The sequence below is a fragment of the Ornithorhynchus anatinus genome, chromosome 18 (genome assembly GCF_004115215.2).
Source record: "Ornithorhynchus anatinus isolate Pmale09 chromosome 18, mOrnAna1.pri.v4, whole genome shotgun sequence".
Lineage (NCBI taxonomy): Eukaryota > Metazoa > Chordata > Mammalia > Monotremata > Ornithorhynchidae > Ornithorhynchus > Ornithorhynchus anatinus.
The window spans coordinates 10,461,904-10,485,547 of record NC_041745.1 but is presented as its reverse complement, the minus strand read 5'-3'; the positions used below and the strand labels follow the sequence as shown (position 1 = coordinate 10,485,547).

The 23,644-nt window shown below is 45.7% G+C and overlaps 1 protein-coding gene and 1 non-coding gene across 3 annotated transcripts; one reads left to right on the top strand and one right to left on the bottom strand.

Annotated features, from left to right (window-relative positions):
- The first annotated feature begins 3,543 nt into the window (after positions 1-3,543).
- On the top strand, positions 3,544-4,179 carry MPC1L (mitochondrial pyruvate carrier 1 like). Its single transcript, XM_029046619.1, has one exon. The coding sequence runs from the start codon at positions 3,609-3,611 to the stop codon at positions 3,945-3,947; it is 339 nt and encodes a 112-aa protein (XP_028902452.1). The 5' UTR covers positions 3,544-3,608; the 3' UTR covers positions 3,948-4,179.
- Positions 4,180-7,863: 3,684 nt separating this feature from the next.
- Positions 7,864-16,512, bottom strand: LOC103165253. 2 transcript variants are annotated; one of them, XR_003753442.2, is made up of 5 exons: positions 16,465-16,512; positions 13,390-13,524; positions 11,679-11,846; positions 11,059-11,233; positions 7,864-8,448 (listed from the first exon to the last, which is right to left on the bottom strand). It is a non-coding gene; the product is annotated as an uncharacterized LOC103165253 (transcript). The 2 variants fall into 2 exon arrangements; XR_003753441.1 differs by lacking the exon at positions 7,864-8,448 and having other exon boundaries at positions 10,931-11,233.
- Between the last annotated feature and the right edge of the window lie 7,132 nt (positions 16,513-23,644).

Genomic DNA, 23,644 nt, shown 5'->3' with positions numbered 1-23,644 from the left:
AGTGATAGATTGAATGTATGGGTTGAATGAGAGGTGAATCAAGGATAATGCTAAGGTTACAGGCTTGTAAGACTTGAAGGACTGTGGTGCTGTCTACAGTGATGGGAAAGACAGGGGGAAGACTGGGTTTGGGAAGATAAGGTGAGCTGTTCTGGGTATGTTAAGTTTGAGGCATCGGCAAGTTATCCAAGTAGAGATGTTTTGAAGCCAGGAGGAAATATGAGAAGAGATAGAAAAGGTATATATATATGCATATATGTGTATATATGTATGTGTGTGTGTATGTATACCCACATATGTAAGGACTGTGTCCAACCTGATTAACACAGCGTGGCATAGTGGCAAAAGCATGGGCTTGGGAGTGAGAGGTCGCAGGTTCTAATCCCAGCTCTGCCCCTTGCCCGCTATGACTTTGCACAAGTCACTTCACTCCTCTGTGCCTCAGTTCCCTCATCTGAAAAATGGGGATGAAGACTGTGCGCCCCGTGTGGGCCAACCTCATTCCCTTGCATGTACCCCCGCGCTTAGAACAATAGCTGGCACATAGTAAATGCTTAACCAAATATCATTATGAGCACAGCGCTTAGAAAAGTGCTTGTCACATAGTAAGCGCTTAATGAGTGCCATATTCTTCTTCTTCGGACACCAGTGTTCCCCCACATTCAGTGGCTCAGTGAAAAGATCCCGGGCTTGGGAGTCATTCATTCATTTATTCAATAGTATTTATTGAGTGCTTATTATGTGCAGAGCACTGTACTAAGCGCATGGAATGAACAAGTCGGCAACAGATAGAGACAGTCCCTGCCGTTTGACGGGCTTACGGTCTAATCGGGGGAGACGGACAGATGAGAACGATGGCGATAAATAGAGTCGAGGGGAAGAACAACTCGTAAAAATAATGGCGACTAAATAGAATCGAGGCGATGTACATTTCATTAACAAAATAAATAGGGTAATGAAAATATATACAGTTGAGCGGACAAGTACAGTGCCGAGGGGATGGGAAGGGAGAGGGGGAGAAGCAGAGGGAAATGGGGGGAAAAGAGGGTTAAGCTGCAGAGAGGTGAAGGGGGGGTGGTAGAGGGAGAAGGGGAGCTCAGTCTGGGAAGGCCTCTCGGAGGAGGTGAGTTTTAAGTAGGGTTTTGAAGAGGGGAAGAGAATCAGTTTGGTGGAGGTGAGGAGGGAGGGCGTTCCGGGACTGCGGGAGGACGTGGCCCAGGGGTCGACGGCGGGATAGGCGAGACTGAGGGGCGGTGAGGAGGTGGGCGGCAGAGGGCAGAGGAGCGGAGCGTGCAGGGTGGGCGGTAGAAAGAGAGACGGGAGGAGAGGTAGGAAGGGGCAAGGTGATGGAGAGCCTTGAAGCCTAGAGTGAGGAGTCAGAGGTCATGGGTTCAAATCCTAACTCAGCTGCTTGTCAGCTGGGTGACTTTGGGTTCTGTGCCTCTGTTACCTCATTTGTAAAAGAATAATAATAAAAATGTTGGTATTTGTTAAGCACTTACTATGTGCAGAGCACTGTTCTAAGCGCTGGGGGAGATACAGTGTAATCAGGTTGTCCCACGTGAGGCTCACAGTCTTAATCCCCATTTTACAGATGAGGTAACTGAGGCCCAGAGAAGTTAAGTGACTTGCCCACAGTCACACAGCTGACAAGTGGCAGAGCCGGGATTCAAATCCATGACCTCTGACTCCCAAGCCCACACTCTTTCCATGGGGATGGAGACTGTGAGCCCCATGTGGGACAACCTGATCACCTTGTATCCTCTCCAGCGCTTAGAAACTAACTCTCTTCCCCTCTTCAAAGCCCTACTGAGAGCTCACCTCCTCCAAGAGGCCTTCCCAGACTGAGCTCCCCCTTTTCCCTCTGCTCCCCCTCCGCCCTCTGCTCCGTCCCCTTTCCCCCTTCACCACCCCTCAGCTGAGCCCCCTTTCCCTCTGCTCCTCCCCGTCCCTTCCCCGCAGCACTGTGCTCATTTGTATATATTTTTATTACCCTATTTATTTTGTTAATGAGGTGTCCATCCCCTTGATTCTATTTATCGCGATTATACTGTCTTGTTTTTGTCCGTCTGTCTCCCCCGATTACACTGTGAGCCCATCACTGGGCAGGGACTGTCGCTATCTGTTGCCCAATGGTCCATTCCAAGCGCTTAGTCCAGTGCTCTGCACATAGTAAGCGCTCAAGAAATAATAATAGTATATTATAAATATTATATATCACAAAATAATATATAATAATAAATACTATTGGATGAATACACACACACACACACATATATATATATATACACACACTTTTTCTATCTCTTCTCATATTTCCTCCTGGCTTCAAAACATCTCTACTTGGATAACTCGCCGACGCCAAATGAATGAATAAGGCTTTGCCCCGAGTAAGCGCTTAGCCAATGCCATCATTATTATTATGAAATCCCTCCTCCTCCAGGAAGCCTTCCCGCCTAGCCCCCAAGCCCTACAGAATAATAATGTTGGTATTTGTTAAGCGCTTACTATGTGCAGAGCACTGTTCTAAGCGCTGGGGGAGATCCAGGGTCATCAGGTTAAAAATAATAATAATGTTGGCATTTGTTAAGCGCTTACTACGTGCAGAGCACTGTTCTAAGCGCTGGGGGAGATCCAGGGTCATCAGGTTAAAAATAATAATAACGTTGGTATTTGTTAAGCGCTTACTACGTGCAGAGCACTGTTCTAAGCGCTGGGGGAGATCCGGGGTCATCAGGTTAAAAATAATAATAACGTTGGCATTTGTTAAATGCTTACTACGTGCAGAGCACTGTTCTAAGCGCTGGGGGAGATCCAGGGTCATCAGGTTAAAAATAATAATAACGTTGGTATTTGTTAAGCGCTTACTACGTGCAGAGCACTGTTCTAAGCGCTGGGGGAGATCCAGGGTCATCAGGTTAAAAATAATAATAACGTTGGCATTTGTTAAATGCTTACTACGTGCAGAGCACTGTTCTAAGCGCTGGGGGAGATCCAGGGTCATCAGGTTAAAAATAATAATAACGTTGGCATTTGTTAAGCGCTTACTACGTGCAGAGCACTGTTCTAAGCGCTGGGGGGGATCCAGGGTCATCAGGATTCATCCCCATTTTACAGAGGAGGTCACCGAGGCCCAGTGACTTGCCCACAGTCACGTAGCTGACAAGTGTCAGAGGTGGGATTCGAACCCACGACCCGAACCACGGGCCCCACCAAACCGTGCCCGGCAGCAGCCCTTGCGAGCCAAAGCGAACCTGCCAAGAGCTTCCCGTCTGCCCTCCTCGGAGGGGCGGCTCCTTGCGGGCGGGCGGGCGGGCGGGCGGGCGGGCGGGCGGGGGAGGCGTGGTGCGTTCGGTCCTTTCGCAGCGTTTAGCGCAGAGCAAGGCGCCCCGTGAATCCCCATGACTACTACGCCTTCTTCGCTAAAGCCGGGCGGGGAGGGGGGCGGTGCCCGGCCGCTACGGCGCCTGCGCGGGCGCCGCGCGCCCCCGCCCGCCTCGTCCACGAGCGCCGCGCGCCCGACCGTTGGCGCCTGCGCGCTGGCCCGTCGGCCGCGCGCCTCCCCGCGGCGCCTCGTGCTCTTCCCTCCCCGCTGAGGCGCCGAGGCCATGGCCCGGGCCCTGCTGCGCCGAGCGCTGGGCTACGTCCTCAGCCGAGATTTTCGGAGCTACCTGATGAGCACCCACTTCTGGGGCCCCGTCTTCAACTGGGGGCTCCCCATCGCCGCCTTCAGCGACATGAAGAAGTCGCCCGAGATCATCAGCGGCCGCATGACCACGGCCCTCTTCTTTTACTCCCTGGCCTTCATGAGGTTTGCCTACATGGTGCAGCCTCGCAACTGGCTCCTGTTGGGCTGCCACTGCGCCAACGTGGTCGCCCAGACCATCCAGGGCGGGCGGCTCCTCGACTACAAGAGGCAGCAGGCCCAGCGGGAGCCGGGAGCTTAAAGGACCGGACCGCAAAAAAACACCCGAGGGACCGTGGCACTCTTTAGGAGACTCCAACCAAGAACACCCCTACCAACCCCTCACCGCCCAGCAGGCCTTGAACAGTTCCTTTTTTATTCAAAGAAAATCCCGTTTCAACCCACTGTTTAAAACCTATTCAAAGGACAGGGGCCTTTTGTAATCTTGGACCTAACTGTGGACCATTAAAAACCCAAACCTTTGAAATGTCCAATTTTATCTCCTCTTGATTTTACTATCTTCAAATGCCATGGGGGTGGGGGGAAACTTCTAGGTAGCTTGCTCACCGTCCCGGAGAAATGGAAGTTGGGTGGAAAATAGAGCTGCCTCGTAGTAAGGACAATTAGACGGGAACAGATTGCCTCCATTATAAGATCTTTTAAGAATAGAATAGACAGCCATCTGTTTTAGATGATTCACGTGCCATCGGGCTGGAAAGAGGAAGCATGATCTGGTAAGATTCACTCCAGTCCTAGGACTGGGTACAGTCATTAGCAGAAATATTCCTAACCCTCTCAACCCTCAGTAGGGGAAAGAAGGATTAATAATATAGAAACTTTGACCTCCCTGCACCTGAGTACTAAAAAAAAAAAAAAGCTTTAGGGAAAGAGCATACTAAAGGTAATTGTTTGATCTGCTTACCTGGATGGACATTCTTTTCTGCTTCCACAGGCACTGAATACGTCTTTCCTCTCTGCCTCTCTCCGGTTACTCCTCTTCCTGGTTGGGCTGAGAACCCTGCACGAGCTGCAGATTCACAGCCAATAGGCTCAATGGGGCAGGTAACAGCCCCAGATTACTTCCAGGTGCCATTACTGGCCATGCAAATTGCTTTCACACATGCACAATCACCCTAAGAGCCCAGAGAAACAATGTGCATGTTATCTTAAAGTAACCCTGCAGTAGCATCTTTGGGATCAAGGCTGAACCTAGGGTAGGTTCCATGTTTTAGCAGAGCTCCCTCGTCCAGGAGAACCTGCAGGAGAGGACTAATTTAGTCCCAACATAAGATGTTAGGAATGAGATCCACCAGGCAGTCCCAGGATCAGGTGAACACAATCATAGATGGGAACTGTATTAACAGTCCTCCATTACTGTAGCTTTCATGATGATACACTACAAACTCATATCAGGAGTCCTGCAATTTCACATGTTTCTTCAAAACTCTGAGGTGGATGCTATCTTGTTCTGGTGATTTTTTTTTTTTTTAGTTCTAATGTGCCAGTTTGGTATACAAGATCCTGCAGGGTCACCATAATTTGATCTAGTTCCTCTAGTTTATTGGTAGACTGTGAGCCATCATTGGGTAGGGGTTGTCTCTGTTGCCAAATGGTACTTTCCAAGTGCTTAGTACATTACTCTGCACACAGTAAGTGTTCAATAAATATGATTGCATGAATGATTGAACAAACAGGCAATTCAGGCTTGGGGAATCTAGCACCTTCGAAAGAGAATTTAATTGAGCTTCTGTCACCTTTTCATTTCTGAGCACACAATTGTCAGGTGTTCCCACTGATTCTCTAGCCAGTTTTCTGCTTTTGATCTATTTGAAGCCCTTTTTATTATTAACTCTGGCATCACTGTCAAGGCTTTCTTCCTATTCTTTTTTGGCCTGACAAATTTTCTGCCTGCACCTGACCTGCCTCTCTTTATTGAAGTTAAGGGGGAGAAAGGAAAGGGTCTTTCAGGCAGAAGGCATGAGCAATAAGTAGATAAATGGTTTAACCCCTACATGCACATTTTCGGCTAAGAAGGAGGGACAGAAAGATGTTTGCAAAGAGGAAGAAATCCTCACTTCACCAGCCCCAGGAGAGAAGAGAAAAGATTTGTCTCAGCCCCTACCAAGAGAACTCTAGGGAGCAGGCTGCAACCAGAACCACCCCCACATTTTGGTGCCAAAAGGTTATGAATCAGTCCCTTTGCTTCCTGGGAAATATAGTTCACTCTGTCAGAGTTTACTGTATGCAAAGCACTATACTAAATGCTTGGGAGAGGGCAATATAACAGACACATTCTCTGCTCACAGGAGCTTAAAGTTTAGATGGGGAGACATTAGTATTTCTCATTTCCTTCTCTGCAATTCCCTACCCATCTTTCAGTAGAACTTGTGGTTGTTTTGAAAACACACAGCTCTCACCAAAGGCTGCCATATGCATCAAAGTCTACCACAAATTACATTTAAATTTATGGGAAAACTTAATCCCTTGATATGATGGTTCATAAAACACTCTCGCTTTCAGGGAACATATTACAAAAGTATCCTGGGGTACACCTGCTTAGAGAAAGGAATAACAATTTCCCCTTCATCTTAAACAGCCCCGGAATAATTATATATTGATGCCACACCTGAGAAGACATTCTACGTTAAAAATAGGCAGTCTTGGTTACACATTTTGTCAAGAAAAAATTCATTATAATTAAGTATAGTACAATGCTGAAATAAAAAAGACAATGAAGGACAAAGCTATTTATCAATATCAAGGTGAGCTATTGAGGGGAAAATCTCCCAGATTAAGGTATGTGAACCTTTGTAACCCACTTCTTGGCTTTCTGAAAAGGTCCCAAAGGAGTTACTGCTTTTTGTATTTGCTTTATGGATTCAAATATGCCTAGTATTTTTGCAAGTGCAGTAATGTGTGATAATATATCTTTATTCCATTTTAAATAATGGTGCTCAGCATCATTAGGGCTAGTCATAACCTTCTCTGCTAGATTATAAACTCCTTGAGGGCAGGGATCAGGATGATCTCTAACCTCATTGTATTGTCCTCTCCCAAGCAATTAGTACAGTGCCTTGCACAGAATGAGCTCTCAGTAAATACCTCTGATGAACAGTCCTGGCTGGGCCCTAAGGAAGTGCTAATCTATTAACTGGATGATTGGAAAGCATCCTTAGTTAAAGCACATATGCATTTCCCCTTTCCCTAAAATGTATACCCTTTCAGTTGGGTTTTCAACATGCCACCCATCAGAGCTCAAAATAATTCCCAAAAAGTACGTAAGTGCAGCCTTCTTTCCCATGAGCCACAAGGTTGGTAGAATCCCCTGCACAAATGATAGTTCAATCCTTGGTGCTCATCTGATCTGAGTCCCAAAAACAAAATTTCAAACAAATGAATCAATGATATTTATTGCACACTTCTATATGCAGAGCATGGTACTAAGCACTTGGGGAGAATAACAGAATTAGCAGACAGTTCCCTGTCCCTAATGAGCTGAACCCTTCCTTTTGTTTCATCACGTATTGGATTTCCTTCATTTCTTACAATTAGCTCTAGCTGCCTGTCCACTCACCCAGGAATCACTCCGGCACCTAACTAGTTCCACCCTTGACCTCACTCCCCTGGTCCAAGCATGAGGACACTTCTCCAAACACGCTGAATTTTCTGAGCCAGGTTCTTTTTTTGGGATTAAAGCCCAAGTATTGTCACCTTCTTTGTGGAGATTTTTCTTTTGCCCAGGATCAGCTTCCTGCAGGCCTAGCATGACCTCAAGTCTATCTGAACTTCTCTGTGTCAGACTCCCAAAGGCTACTGTTCCTTTTTTATTTTTGTCTTGTTTTTAAAATGGTATTTGTTAAGCGCTTACTATGTGCCAGGCACATAGTGCTGGAGTAGGCGCAAGATAAACAGGTTGGACATGGGACTCACAGTCTTAATTCCCACTTTACAGATGAGGTAACTGAGTCCCAGAGAAGTGAAGTAACTTGTCCAAGGTCACAAAAACAGGCAATTTGAGCTCATTCATTCATTCAATCGTATTTATTGAGCACTGTGTACAGAGCACTGCACTAAGCGCTTTGGAAAGTACAATTTGGCAACAGATGAACCAATCCCTACCCAACAATGGGCTCACAATCTAGAAGGGAGAGACAGACAACAAAACAAGTAGACAGGCATCAGTGCTAATCTGCAATCTTTATTGAAGCAAGGAGACCTCTCGAGGAACCTTGAAGCCCTCTGATTTGCCTAGCCATTCTGCTCCTGCAGGGTGTCCAGTCAATCAATGGTATTTATTGAGGGCTTACTGTGCACAGAGAACTGTACTATACGCTTGGGATAGTACAATCCAACAGATTTGATAGGTATGTTCCTTGCCCACAAGTTTACAGTCTAGAGGGGCGGGACAGACATTAAAATAAATAAATTACGGATATGTAAGTGCTGTGGGGCTGAGGGAGGGGTGACTAAAAGAGAGCAGATCAGGGTGATGCAGAAGAGAGTAGGAGAAGAGGAAATGAAGTCTTAGTCAGGGGAGACCTTATGGAGAAGATATGCCTTCAATAAGGCTTTGAAGGTGGGGAAAGTAATTGTCATATATGATGCAGGTCAAGAATAAGTGTGGCAGTTAAAGCAATAAATTATCTTTATTCCATTTAAAATAATTGGACTCAGCCTCACTGGAGTTATTCCTGCTGAGGGCCTTAAGGTAGGGTGCTCATATGGTCTTATTTCTCGACAGGGATTCTTAGCTCGCTGGTCACCTACAAAAAAAAAAAAGAGGTTCCAAGAAACAAGCCCATGACCCACTGCACTATAAAGGCTGTACTACAAGCCTTTGTCTTTTATAGAGTTGGTCAGTCTTTTATATACAATCCCTTATATGAAGTTTAATATAATCAGCAAGCCTGCAAACTATATCCTCTGTGCCTCAGTTACCTCATCTATGAGATGGGGATTTTACAGAGCCCTATAAACCTCAGCACTTAGTATAGTGCCTGGCAGAGAGTAAGCGCTTAAATGACAAACAAAAAAGGCCAGTTTGTTGGGTCCAAAAATCAACCATCCCTGCACTGGAGTAGAGTGAAAGACCACCAGCTCTGAACATGCCACAAAGCATCAGACCCTTTCAAAAATTTGAGAATCTTTCTAATGTCTCAAGATTATTTTCATGTTACATGAAATTTCACCACCGGCACCATTTTCCACTCGACTGAATGTCACTGAACGAGACGAGAAATGAATATATTTCTTGGTTGGTGCACTTGCAAAATGTATTTTGTAAATGCAGTGTGCTTCATGAAAAAGCAATCTGAGGGCCATATTTCATTAAAAGGTCATTGCCTATTGAAAAACTTCAGAGCAGGTGGATTTCTATTAGACTGGCAAAAGGGCCTCATTTCTGTTGATATCTTCCTATCAGCCTTCATCTATAATTTAGAGGGCAAAGGATTAGTGGGAATACTGAACAGAGCAGATTGTAATACTTTCTAATATACCACAGTGCTCTGAATGTTGAATCTAATATGCAACACACCCAGCTAATAGAGACAAATCTAGCTACTTGTCACCAGACCACTGGGGTTCAATAATACGACAAAAATAACATTAGAGGAAAGCAAATCAATCAGGTCAAATGGCATCACACAACCTCTAAAACAATGTGGGGGGAGAGCAGATCCTGGAAATTTACCTGAATCGAATCACAATGTCTACTTAATCATTATTAAATGCTATGAATTGGTAGAGTTGGTGTTTTGTTCCAAAGTAACTACTGCTAACAAACAGAGAGGAGTTATACCCTTTTTGTTGCTGTGTCCTAAAGTTCACTTGCGGCATACAGAATTTTCTTGGGCAAAGCCTAGGGAGTCAAAAACACACCTGCCAAAGTGGGAGAAGTGAATTCCCAAATAACTGTCATTCCCTGAATAATGGCATTCTGATGACTATTTCCCCACCCTCCACCCCCTTCATTTCACAACATAGAGGCTGCTATTAGAAAAGGAGCTAGAGGAGAATTTGTCATGTCCCGAAACTGGAGAAAGACTAGTGCAGTGGTGATGAGGGGAGATGTCCCAATAATCCATCTTTACCTCAGCTCTGAAAGTTGACATGAAGCATCCTGGGGAATGCAGAATTTTGGTAGCAGTGTTTTTCAGGGACTGATTCTGACTTTGTTTTGTCTGTTATAGAATTTCAATTTGCCCTCTGTTGCTCTCCCTTACCCTCTACTTTCATTCCTAAAAGGTGAGCTGATTTCTTCCCCTTCAGTTCTCAACTGCTTCCTGTTTTCAACTCTGTTGCTGAACAACTCTACTTAATGTGTCCCTTCAGTGTTCTCTTTACAGCACCAAGACCTCCATAAATCATAACTCACTTTCCAAATCCCAGAGGTAAAGGTAAGGACAATCAAAAAAAGGAGGAAAACAAGGTTTTAAATCCGAGGAATTCCTCCAATCAAAAATCAGGGCTTCAACCAGGCAGAGAAAGAAACAAGAATCCCAGAATGGGTGCCGTATGTGAGGGTATGGGGAGGAAGTGGTAAAGATACTTTTTCATCAGAATGCGATGAGGGGGGGTGGTAGAAAGGAAATCCTAAATCCTTTTACGCTCCCATTAAAGCTCCATCAGAAGCACAAAACTCAGTGAGATATAAAAGACTGGAGAGAGGCCAGAGGGCTAATTTAGATATATGGAGATAAGGCCAAACCAACCAAACACTCTTTTTAGATGATTAAATCTTTTATCTGTAATAACATGCATTTGCCACTCTTGCCATACTTGTTGATACAGCTCATCTGCTAATCACTGTAGGGCAGGAGGTAATAATAAAACAATAATAACAATAACAGTGATAATAATGATGGTTCTGGTGGTATTTGTTAGAGTGCTACCATTCATTTAATAAAAACACTCATATACAGGAATCCAAATGTTTACGTTCTCCATTTTCCTAAGCTTGAGAAAGGAATCTTTTAGGGTTGGTCAAAAGAGAAACAGTATTGCCTAGTGAAAAGAGCACAGGCCTGGGAGTCAGAGGATCTGGATTCTAATCTTGGCTTTGCCAACTGCTTGCTGTGTTATCTTGCGCAAGTCACTTCTCTGGGCCTCAGTTTCCTCAACTGTAAATGGAGATTAACTACCTGTTCTCTCTTCTACTTAGATTGAGAACCTCATGTGGGACAGGGACTGTGTCCAATCTTATTAACTTGCATCTAACCCAATGCTTAGACAAATAAGAAGTGCTTAAATACCACAACAAAAGATGTATTTTAAAAGAAACACACACCTCTCAATTTTTACATAAAAAAGTAGAAAATGATGTCACAAGAATTTTTTAAGTTTAAAAAAATGAAAATTCTTAGGATACCCACCCTTATATTCACACAAAGAGAAAAAAACACCACCACAGAAAATCCTTATCCAGTGTGCCAAACTTTTGATCTGGCTTATTGCCAAGGATTTTCCTCTTTTGAAAGTGCCAGTATATTCTGAGATAGTAATTAAGTTCATCTTCAGACAGCATGTTTCATTTTCATGAACAGCCACCTAAATTTAAAAAAAAATTTCATTTTTTCAAAGAAAACGCAAAATTCCTATAGAAACTTCCTACACTACAGATGTAATTGAAAAACGTAGTCTGGCTTAGTTGAAAAATACATCGCCTTGTTAAGGTACATACCATCCCTATAAAGTGTATACTGTTTCTAAAAATGCATTTATAACAGTTAAAATGATACATTAGCTAAATTTCAGTCCCTAGTCTCTACTGCATCTCCATTTTTTTTTTTAATTAAAATTTTAAAGTGCATGGTACAACCTTCAACTGGAACAGTTTCTGATAAATTTGTATTTACTCCTTTTATATACGAGAATCTTAATTAGGATCCAGCCTTAATAAGTCATTTCTTACACAAAGTACTTCCTCTGACCGAATAGCCTAATGTAGGGAGGAAATAACTGGTGTCATTTTAAGGAAGACATCTAAATTCACCTTTATTTTCCTCTTCTTCAGGCATCGCTTTTCCCAAATCCTTTAAAAGCTTTTGTGGACACAACTGCTCCTTCACAGCTTCTAGCTTCTGCAAGTCTTCTAGAACACAAGTTTCAAGATCTTTGTTCTCCTTCAAAAAGTCTTTCACCCCCGTAAACTATTTAAGATCTGCAACAAACAGCATGAAACACAGGATTGAATCAGTCATATCTAGAGCCCGCTTGTATTAAAATGAAAAAGTGAACTCATCAGCTTGTTCCCTATCAATCAATCCCTACCTCCCCACTACAAGTCCTAAACTGAAAGCAGTGGACAATTCAGGCAGACATAGGCTTGGAAAAGGAAAAAAAAAAGGTATAAAACTTCCCTTCCCCTGATGTGGAAAAATGGAACTCCCAGGCTAACTAACTGGGTACTCCTTAAGCACTTTGATGCCAATTATCAGCCCCATAGAACTTATGTAAATACCCTTATCCTCCACTATTTCCCCTCTCAGTAATCTATTTTAATGTCTGTCTCCTCCTGCAGAGTGTAAGCTCCTTGTGGGCAGGGACTGGGGCTACTACCTCTGTTGTATGTACTCTCCCCAGCACTTAGTACAGTGCATACAGTAGGCATTCAACAAACACCACTGATATGGCTTTATCTTTGTCTCCTCTCCCCATTCCACTTCCAGTGAAGGTCTCCATGCATGGAATAATCACAATTTAGTGACAATAGGCATGACTTTGGTGTTTAATTGTAGTGCCAGCAATATCCTTAACACGGTAAGCACACAGTAAGTGCTCAATAAATACAACTGAATGAATTAAACTGAATTAGGTCACTAATGATAAATGTCCTTTTTGAGCACACCCACTTCCCATCCCCAGATCCAGTCCCTCGGCTCTCCCCTTGGTTTGCAGAAAGGGCAGGGTTTTCAAGATATGAAAAAAAGTTCCAACACCATTCCAAAGAAGAAATATACAGGGCAGTGAATCCAACCAAAGAAATTGACTGTATTACAATTGGAGATTCTCCACTCTCCTGGCATTTTTTATTAAACAAAAAAATCGTATTTTAAGACTGCTGAATTTTAGATTTTACCTCTTCAAGGCAACATCTCTTGTTCTTCTGCCTGAAGATAAATTTCTTGAAGTTTCTCCTTTATTAGTTCCTTCTCTATTTCTCTCAGGAAAATTTATCTTTCACTCCCATGCCCATCTCTCTCACCTTCTCCCGGGATTTGAACAGCCCAATAAAGGGACAGAAGTTGTTTAATTTTGCAAAGGAAATTAATGTGGCTTGCCCAAGGTCACACAGCAGACAAGTGTCAGAGCCAAGATTAGAACCCATGTCCTCTGAGTCCCAAGCCCGTGCTCTTGTAACTAGGCCATGCTGCTTCTCTGCAGACTGCAAGCTCCTTATGGGTAGGGCTCACATCTACCAACTTTGTTGTATTGTACTTACCCAAATATTTAGTCCAGTACTCTGCATGCAGAAAACGCTCAATAAGCACCACTTATTGATTGACTTATTGATTGATGGGCAAGACCAGTTTCTGCCTATGGCCTCCTTTACCATATCGGGCTTCGGGGATGGAAACCCCAATCGTTTGGGGAGCAACCTGATGATGATAGCCCCCTGGGTCTCTTTCTTTTGTAATCACCTTTTATTCCCTAAGATGAGCTCAGTGGTGGGTGACTTCTAGGAAATTCCCAAAGTGCCTTACCTTGGCCAGTTCCTAGGATTCAGAAAGCCAGTGCCATGGCCTGCAGTTACCCCAGTAGATATCTCAATTTCTGTTGGTGTGATGACTCAAAATCTCAGTCTTCCACTCAGCACACAACTGATAGTGAGGCTGGAACTAAAGGGGAACAAAAGTGCATAAAAGGAGGGTGACAAACATCTGAAAACTTTTTTTAAACAAAAGAGTCTTTAACATAACTACAAAAGCCTCTAAATGGTGGATAGAGCATAGGCATCGGGAGACAGAAGGACCTGAATTCTAAACCTGGTTCGGCCTCTTGCCTGCTATGTGATCTTGGGAGAGTCACTTAATCTGTCTGTGCCTCAATTACCTCACCTGTAAAATGGACATTGAAAATATAAGCCCCATTATCTTATCTCTACCTCAGCACTTAGGATAGTGCCTGGCACATAGTAAGCACTTAAATGCCATATTAAAAAATATATATTTACTCAGCCAGGGCTAGTGGAAAGATTAGGTTCTGAATAAAACACATCCCATTTCTACGAGTCCATCTCAAGCTAAATAATGCATCACTTCCCTTGCGTGCAGTTATTTTAATGGCTGTCTCCCCACCGAGACAGTAAACTCCATGTGCAGAGGGAATGTGCCTACCAATTCTATTGTATTGTACTCGCTCAAGCACTTAGTACAGTGCTCTACAAACAGTAAATGAGCAAATATTAATCAACTGGTTAAGTGCTCAAAGAGAAGACAGCTGTACAAAAGTGGTAATACTAATTGATAATTGTAGTATTTTTTAAGTATTACATGCCAAGGACAGTACTGAGTGCAGAAGTAGAGGTAAAATAATCATGGCTTAATAATCATGGCATAGCACAGGCCTGGGAGTCAGAATGTCATGGGTTCTAATCCTGGCTCCGCCACATGTCTGCTGTGTGACCCTGGGCAAGTCACTTCACTTCTCTGGGCCTCAGTTCCCTCATCTGTAAAATGGGGATTAAGAGTATGAATCCTTTGTGGGACACAGACTGAGTCCAACCTGATGACCTTATATCTATGCAAGTGTGTAGAACAGTGCTTGGCATATAAACATTTAACAAGTACCATTATTATTATAATCAAATTGGACACAGTGCCTGTCGCACATGGGGCTCCCAGTTTAAGGGGAGAATGGATATTCAATCCACACTGAACAGAAAAGCAAGCTGAGGCACAAAGTTTAGTTATTTGCCCAAGGTCACATAGCAGGCAAGTGGCAGAGCGGAGACTACAACTCAGGTCCTCTGATCCCTAAGGTTGTGCTCTTTCCACCAGATCACCCAGCTTCTTGGAAAAAAAAAAACCAAAAGCTTTGTCTTTTGAAATGGTTTTGCCTAGCTGCATGTAAACATTAAGAGCCTGGGTGGAAGAGCAGTTTGCTTAGGGAAGGTATCAGGATTTCGGGTTGTCAGTGTCCATCACAGGGGCTGAGAGAAATAGCACACAAATTGGCTTTCTAGAACCAAGCTAATTTGAGACTGACACAAACTCCACAGTCTCCTCCATCCCCTGCTCGGCCACTGGGAACATCTGAAATGTCCGAGGACTCACTTTATTCAAGGAAAAAAGGTGTGTATGTGTGTGAAGAGGGAAGTTGGGGAAAGCATGGGAACAAGATTAGGGCCTTGGTATGAGTGATGGGGTGGCGGAGAGGGTAAATGGGGAAAAAGTGAAAAGAAAATCACTTGCTCCTTTAATGTCAGAGAAAAGATAATTCCAAATGCAAGGTTTCACGCCGATTAAATTCTAATCCCGGCTTCACCACTTGTCTGCTGTGTGACCTTGGGGAAGTCGCTTTACTTTTCTGGGTCTGTTACCTCAACTGTAAATTGAGGATTAAGACTGTGAGTCCCATACGGAACAGGGACTCTGTCCACACCTATTTGCTGGTATCCACCCCAGAGCTTAGTACAGTGCCTGGCACAGGGTAAGCGCTTAACAAACACCATAGTTATTACTACGATGTTATGCAGATAGCCGCAAATGCTATTAAACGGGGCCGAGGGATTCTGCAGGGGGGCAATGGGTGTGGAAGGGGCCCTGAAGCTGCTGCCCTTCACCTTTAGAAAGGGCTGGGGATCCTCAGGGGCGAGCAAGGTTGGACATTGAGCTGAAGCTCCGGGAACCACCTTGGGACCTGTGTGAGCCCGGTCTCCGGAGCCTCGGTCTCCGGAGCCTCAGTCGGGGCCTGACAGGTGATAATTCCCAGATTTTACAACACCCATTTCCTTTCCTCATTCTGCTTTCACATTACTTGCGACGGCAAAGGGAAAGGAGGGGAGGAGAGAGAGGGGAGGGAAAGGGAAAGGAGGAGAGGGGAAGGGAATGGCAAGGGCGGGATGGAGAGGAAAAGGAGGGAAGGGAAAGGAGGCGAGAGGGGAAGGGAAGTGGGGAGGAGAAAGGAAAGGGAAGAAGAGGGAAAGGGAAAGGGCAAAAGGGAAGGGGAGAAGAGAAGGAAAGGGGAAGGAGAAGGGGAGGGGGACAGGAGAAGGGGAGGGGGACAGGAGTAGGGGAGGGGGACAGGAGTAGGGGAGGGGGACAGGAGTAGGGGAGGGGGAAAGGGGAAGGAGAGGGGGAAAGGGGAAGGAGAGGGGGAAAGGGGGGGAAGGAAGGGGGAAAGGGGGAGAGGGAGAGGGGGAGAGAGGGGGAAGGAGAGGGGGAAGGAGAGGGGGTAAGGAGAGGGGAAAGGGGGGGAAGGAGAGGGGAAAGGGGGGGAAGGAGAGGGGGAAAGGGGGAGGAGAGGGGGAAGGGGAAGGAGAAGGGGAAAGGGGAAGGTGAGGGGGAAAGGGGAAGGTGAGGGGGAAAGTAGAAGGAGAGGGGAAAGGAGAAGGAGGGGGGGAAGGAGAAGGGAAGGGGAAAAGGAGACGGGAAGGGGGAAGATGGGAAGAGGGAAAGGAGAAGGGAAGAGGGAAAAGAGAGGGGAGGGGGGAAAGAAAGGGGGAAGGAGAAAGGTAAGGGTGAAGGTGAAAGGAGGGAAGGGTTAGGGTAAGGGAGAGGAGGTGGGTGGTGCGAGAGGGGAGTTGGCTGATCCGCCCCGCCTTGGGCGCCGCTTACCTGTCGGGCCCGGGTCCGCAGCGCCGGGGGGAGCCGGGGAGCCGGGGGGAGCCGGGGAGCCGGGGGTCCGGACGCAGCTTCGCGGCCAGTCCCCGTCCCGTCCTGAGGCCCGCGGGCCCGGCCATGGCGGCAGCGGAGGGTGAAGAGGCCGGGGGGCCCCGCCCGCCCCTCACACTGCGGCTGCGCGCGCGGGCACGCGAGGCGAGGCCAGGGCCGGCGGGCGCGAGCTCGGGCGGGCCCGCGCCGGGGAGGAGGAGGCTAGTGCGCATGCGCCCTCACCCCCGCCCTCTCCCTCTGTATTCGTTCAGCACTTACTGGTTACCAGAACCTGCACCAATTGCTGGGGTAGATATAAGGTACTCAGGTTAGACACCGTCCCTGTCCCTCAGGGGCCTCACAGTCTTAATAATAATAACTGTGGCATTTATTAAGCGCTATGTGCCAGGCACTGTTCTAAACGCAGGGGTGGATACAATCAAAATGGGTTGGACACGGTCCCTGTCCCACATGGGGCTCACAGTTCTAAACCCCATTTTACAGCTGAGGTTACTGGGGCGCAGAGAAGGGAAGGGCCTTGCCCAAGGTCCCACAGCAGACAAGTGGGGGAGTCTGGATTAGAACCCAGGTCCTTCTGCCTCCCAAGCCCCGACTCTATCCACTAGGCCGGTCTTAGTCCCCCATTTTACAGATGAGGGAATTGCGGCATAGAGAAGTTGTGACCGAGTGCTTACTAGGTGCCAAGCACTGTACTAAGTGCTGGGTTAGAAACAAAATAATCAGGGTGGACACGATCCCAGTCCTACATAGAGCTCAGTCTTTATCCCCAGTTTACAGATTAGGTAGCTGAGGTCCGGAAAAGTTAGGTGACTTGCCCAGGGTCACACAGCAGACCAATGGCAGAGCCAGGATTAGAATTTAATCAGCATGAAACCGTACATTTGAAATAATCATTTCTCTGACATTATGGCATCAACTGATTTTTTTATCCTCTTTCAGGTCAGTGCTCTTTCCATTAAACCACACTGCCTCTCGTGGAAAGGCAGTATTTGCCCAGAGGACTGGAGGCCTGGACAGCTGGCCCAGAGACTTCCTGAGCCAGGTTTTAGCAGCCACTGGGCCCCAGCCTGGCAGAGGCTCTCCCATGCACATTGCCCAGTAAGTACCAGCTCCATGGGGCCAGAGAGTAGGAGGTAGCCACCCGTCCAGCATTTTGAGTCGGATTTTCAGCCTCACTCATCCCAGGTCTGTTCCAAGACCTGAGAGTTTCCTGTCAGGGTGGAAGAGAGCCAAAGTGGAGAGTTTTGTCTGTTATATTGTACTCTCCCAAGTGCTTAGTACAGTGCTCTGCACACAGTAAGCATTCAATAATTAGATTGACTTTCTGGCCCATTAGCTTTTTGAAGCCTGTCCCTACCTCCCCACCTTTTTGCTCCTGGAGTCAAAATGCTGGCGTCTCTGACCCAGCTACCTCCTCTACAGCCCTACCTGTTTAGCTTTGAATAGTGGGTCTGAGGCCTGGCTCTCTCCCTCCCATTGCTCCCATCTGGGCTTCTCTCCAGCCCCTGGAGTTTGTTTTTTGTGTATATTTGTTAAGCGCTTACTATGTGCCAGTCACGGTTCTAAGTTCTGTTTCCTGAAGTTTTGACATCTGCTCTGGTCCTGCAGCCCAGCTGAAGCCCCCAAAACCCAGATTTCCTCCCTTCTTTCCACTATCCCCGTTTCTTTCTTTGATAAATCAGACCCAAGCCCTCACTGCCCAATCTTCCTCCTGGTTCCCCCTCTGAGAGGTGTCGTGGTGGGGCTGTAAGCTTGTAATTGTAAATTTGCCATGGGCAAGGAATGTGTTTATTGTTGCACTGCATTCTCCCAAGTGCTTAGTATAGTGGTCTGCCCACGGTAAACACTCAATAAATACGTAAATAACTGATTAGAAGTGAGATTTCTGAATAATAATAATACTGGCATTATTATTATTACTATGTGCCAAGCACTGAACACTGTTCTAAGTGCTGGGTGGGGTCCTCGTGGGGATCAAGCTAGTCACAGAGAGGTTTTCTAGAAGGAACCAAAATGGACTGAGGTCTGGAGGTCGAGTTTGGTGGCAGCAGCGGTGATGCCAACTGCCACCAGGCCTTTGCGGCCACTTAAAAGGCAGAGAAGAGCACTCAGATAGACTGGCAGAAGTAGTGGCCACCTCAGTAACTTGCTTCCACTAGGATCCTCACTCTCCTTCCACAATCCCGGCTCAGCTGCTCCTCCCAACCACTGAGAAAGGGAAAAGAAGTTATCTCTGACTGCCACATGCATATACATGCATGCACCCTCCCCTATGCAAAGAACAGATACACTGGTGTATAAGTACTCCCCACATGCCAAAATCCTTACACACATACATACTCCTACGTACTTGAACATGCTTACATATATGCCCATACATCTTCACGACACACCCACTGATGCACCTAATCACGCATTTAGCTACCATGCACACAAACACGTATGCATGGATGAAGAATATATGAAAGAATGAGATAGATGAAATATGAATATGAAGAAAAATATGGTCATAGAGCTTGCACTGGTGAGAGGTTAAGGCATTCTTGCTGAGGGTGCTGATGGGAGGTGGGTGGGAGAAGGGGAGGGGTGGGAGTGGGTGGAGAGGAGGTGGGAAACAGAGAAAAGTTGGTCGGATGGTCATTGAAGACATGACCACTGGATGTAGTATTTACTATCACAATGGTGTGGCCGTCTCCTCTGGGTTTCCCTTTAAGTTGTAACTAGAATATGGATTTTTTAAGGAAGTGCATTAATCTAATGAAACAACCGTAAAGTTGTTCGTCTCAAGAGTCAATCAATAGTATTTACTGAGCTCCTATTACTTGCAGAGCACTGTACTAAGCACTTGGGAAAACATTAGTTAGTAGACATGATGCCTGTCCCCAATGAGTTTAGAAGGCAACTGGAATGGATAAACTCAAGGCACTTGGCTCTGGCATTCTAATATTCAATGATCAGTTGCTGAAGGAACCCGATAGCCACTTCATTTAGTAAACTGTAAGATGGGGACAAACTGGGGAGAAAGCCATGAAGGGAATGGAAAGAGGAAGCAGTGTGGACTAGTGGAAAGAGCACAGGCCTGGGAATCAGAGGATTTGAGGTCCACTCCTGCCTCTGCAATTTGCCATCTTGGGTAAATCACTGAGCTTCTCTTGGTATCAATTTTCTCATCTTTAAAATAGGGATTCAATACCCTTTCTCCCTCCTACTTAGATCGTTAGCCCCGTGGAGGCCAGGGACTGTGTCCGAGTTGCTTACCTTGTATCTCAATCAATCAATCCTATTTACTGAGCACTTATTGTGTCCAGAGCACTGTACTAAGCACTTGGGAGAGTACAAGACAATGTAACAGACACATTTCCTGCCCACAATGGGCTTACAATTATCTGTCAGGAGCACTTAGTGCTGGCTTGGCCTGTAATCAGTGCTTAATAAATACTACAGTTATTAATTATTAGAACAGGAAAAGGGGAAAATGGCTACAGGAATTACATTTTAAACAGTGGGATGGAAATCCTCCCCAGTGGCTGGACATAATGAAAATCAGTCCAGTCTGCTCTGAGAAGACAGTCCAACCCTGTTTAGAATTTGACATTGTGGAGCTTTGAGCACTCTGAGTGCTGCCTATCCTTGCCCTAATCTAAATTAGTGTAATGAACAGAAGCTACCTTTCCACCCACTAGATTGCCAAATCCCATCAAGGAAACAAAATTACTAATAATCACTGCTGACAGTGGACCATCTGTGCTTTCGCCAAAAGCAAAACTAAACCAAAATCTACATTCACTCCAAGTGATTCCAAACCAAATCACTCACACATGCTCACACCTCCTCAAATGAAAAGAAACAACATTTTAGTTTTTTCAGTCTCACCATGTAAGGTCTTTAGTGGAGGCATCTTCATTTATATTTATAAAAAACACTGAAGCACTGAATATTAGAAGTAAAATCAATGTATTAATCGATCAATGGTATTTGAGCACTTATTGTGTGCAGGGCACTGTACTAAGCAGTTGAGAATGTACAATATATCTGGAAGTGTTGCAGCCAGTCATTTCCTTCAGTTAAAAAAAGACAGCTCAGATCGTATTTGACTGAAGGTCTGACAGTTCAGGGAGTTCTGGGGATTTACTGAATCCCTGCTGAGCTGCCAAGTGAAACTGAGGCCAGAAACGGCATAGCCTAATGGATAGAGCACAGACCTGGGAGTCAGAAGGACATGGGTTCTAATCCTGGCTCTGCCACTTGTTTGCTGAGACCTTGGGCACGTCACTTCACTTCTCTGTGCCTCAGCTATCTCATCTGGAAAATGGGGATTAAGACTGTGACCCTCATGTGGGACATGAGCTGTCCAACCTGATTATTTTGTATCTACTTCAGTGCTAAAAACAGTATCTGGCACAGAGTAAGCACTTAAACACCATAAAAAGATAACTGAATGGTGATTATCTGATGGCTGAACACCCAATTAGGGGGAGGTGGGTTTCATCCAGCTCTAAGGGACAGGTAATACTTTCCACAGTCTGCACTAATTGGATCCAGGCTAGGTGCATAGACAGGGCTTAACAAACACTATTATTATTATGAGTTTAGAGTCTGATGGAGAGGAACAAGGCACAAATTATATAAATGCAGTGGGAACAAAAAAGAGACAGATAAAACCAGAAAAAACTAAACCAGAAAAAGTGTGTGTGGGGGGGTGTGTGGTTAGGGGGCATATATGTGAAAAGACAAACCAATAGGACACCCAAGTGTTAAGGGTCCATGAGGATGACCTCAACAGGGAGGTGGAGTTTAGTAGGGGGTGGGATGACCTGACCAGGGAAGTAATTTTTAGGAGGAATTTGAAGGTGGGGAGGAACATAATTTGGTGGATTTGAGATGGTGACAGAATATGTTGTGCAGCAGCATGGCCTAGAGGATAAGAGCACAAGCCTGGGAGTCGAAAGGACCTGGGTTCTAATCCCAGCTCCCCCACGTGTCTGTTATGTGACCTTGGGCAAGTCACTTCACTTCTCGGGGCCTCAATTACCTCAACTGTAAAATGGGGATTAAGACTGTCAACCCCATGTGGGACGGGGACCAGGTCCAACCTGATTTGTATTTACCCCAGCACTCAGTACAGTGCCTGGCACAGAGTAAGTGCTTGTGTAAGGAGACAGCTGGTGGAGAGCCTTGAATCCAAGTGTGGTGAGAAACTACCACTGAGATCTTCAGCAAAGACCTTTGTCAGGGGGTTGAGGCGTGACCTCTGTTGGTGTGGAATTCTTCCTCCATCATCTAATGACATGACTGGGCTTGATAATGGACAAGAAACTGGCTGTGAATTGTTTCACTACCACCCCCTGACCACCACTTGGCTACTCTACAGCCTCACAGGGTGACTCTAGGTGGAGGAACTCCCTAATGTTTTTATAAAGCTTCTTTAGGGACTGAGGCTTTCTAGGTTGAGGGTACTGTCTTGTGCAGACTTCCCATCTTGGCTAAGAGAATGGACTTTGCTGTGAAGGGCAAGTCAATCACTCAGTAGTATCTGTTGAGCCACTTACTGTGTGCAGAGCGTTTGGGAGAGTACAATAGAGTAGGTAAATAGGATCCCTACCTTCGAGGAGCTTACAATCTAGTAGGTCCATTTGGCTGTGGATCATCCCCTAAATTGAAGCTTCTCCCTGTTGACAAAAACAGCTCTGGTCACCTTGGATGAGCCAGATCATTTTTCACCTCCACCAGATCGCCATTCAAGAATGATAAGGGAGGGATGAAAACTCATTTCACTTTCCTTTTTTAAAAAATTTTAATGGTACTTGTTAAGCACTTACTATGTGCTGGGCACCTTACTAATCACCGGGGTGGATCCAAGCTAATCAGGTTGGACGCAGTCCATGTCCCACATGGGGCTCACAGTCAAATCCTGTCAGTCCACCTTCACATCACTAAAATCCAACTTATTCCTCACCATCTGAACCGCTACCATGTTAACACAATCACTCATCTTAACCCGCCTGGATTTGTTGTGACACCTTGGACAAATCACTTCTTTGTACCTCAGTTCCCTCATCTGCAAAATGGGGATTCAATACCTGTTTTCCCTCCCTTAGATCCCCATGCCGGACCTGATTATCTTGTATCTATCCCAGTGCTTAATTTAATATTGGCATTTGCTAAGCGCTTACTATGTGCCAAGCACTGTTCTAAGCACTGGGCGAGATACAAGGTAATCAGGTTGTGCTTGGCACACACAGTAGATGCTTAACAAATACCACATTTCTGTTTTGGGCACTTGAACAGGAAGGAGGACTCAACATGGACTAGAGCATGGGCTGGGAGTCACAAGACCCGAGTTCTGATCTCAGCTCTGCCATCTGTCTGCCATGGGACCCTGGGCAAGTAACTTTACTTCTCTGGGTCTCAGTTCCCTCATCTGTAAAATGAGGATTAAGACTGTGAGCCCCGTGTTGGACATGGACTGGGTCCAACCTGACTACCTTGTATCTACCCCAGTGCTTAGTACAGTACCTGGCACACAGTTTGTGCTTAAATACCAACAGAATCAAAACCTACAAAATCTTCTCTTTTGCCCCTCCTGAGTTGGAGTTTGAAGAAGCAAGGAGGTAGGGTGTTAAATTCTCCTTGCAAATGAAACTGCTGCCGACAGATTATTTGGCCCTAAAGAACATAAGCACAGTCATCACATATTTATAATAAAATGGAAAATTTTTGCCACGGGTGTAGATTTGGGAGTTGGTCATCAGTTTCATGATTCGCAGGCCCTGAGGGCAGGTTGCTGATAAAGATTTCAAAGATTGTGTCTTCTCTCTGCCCTGGAGGTATGAATGGCTTCTGGCAGCTGCTTGTATGTTTTTGACCTCTATTCTAGGTCAGGCAGGCTTTTCTCTCAGGACTAAATGGCAAGCTCCGACTCCTGGATTCCAGGCAGAGACGATGCCCACAGTTCAGTGCTCTGCACACAGTCAGTGCTTAAACATCGCTGACTGATGTCAGATTTACAGAGGCCACCAGTGAGTGGTGAGGTAGGTCAGGCAACCCTGTTGGGACGCCCCCTCCACACTAAACCCAGAGGTGGGTAGTTATGCCTGGAAAAGGAGAGGGCATGAGTGCAAGT

What these genes read in the sequence shown, in the direction of transcription:
- MPC1L (XM_029046619.1), top strand. Translation starts at nt 3,609, where the DNA reads ATGGCCCGGGCCCTGCTGCGCCGAGCGCTGGGCTACGTCCTCAGCCGA.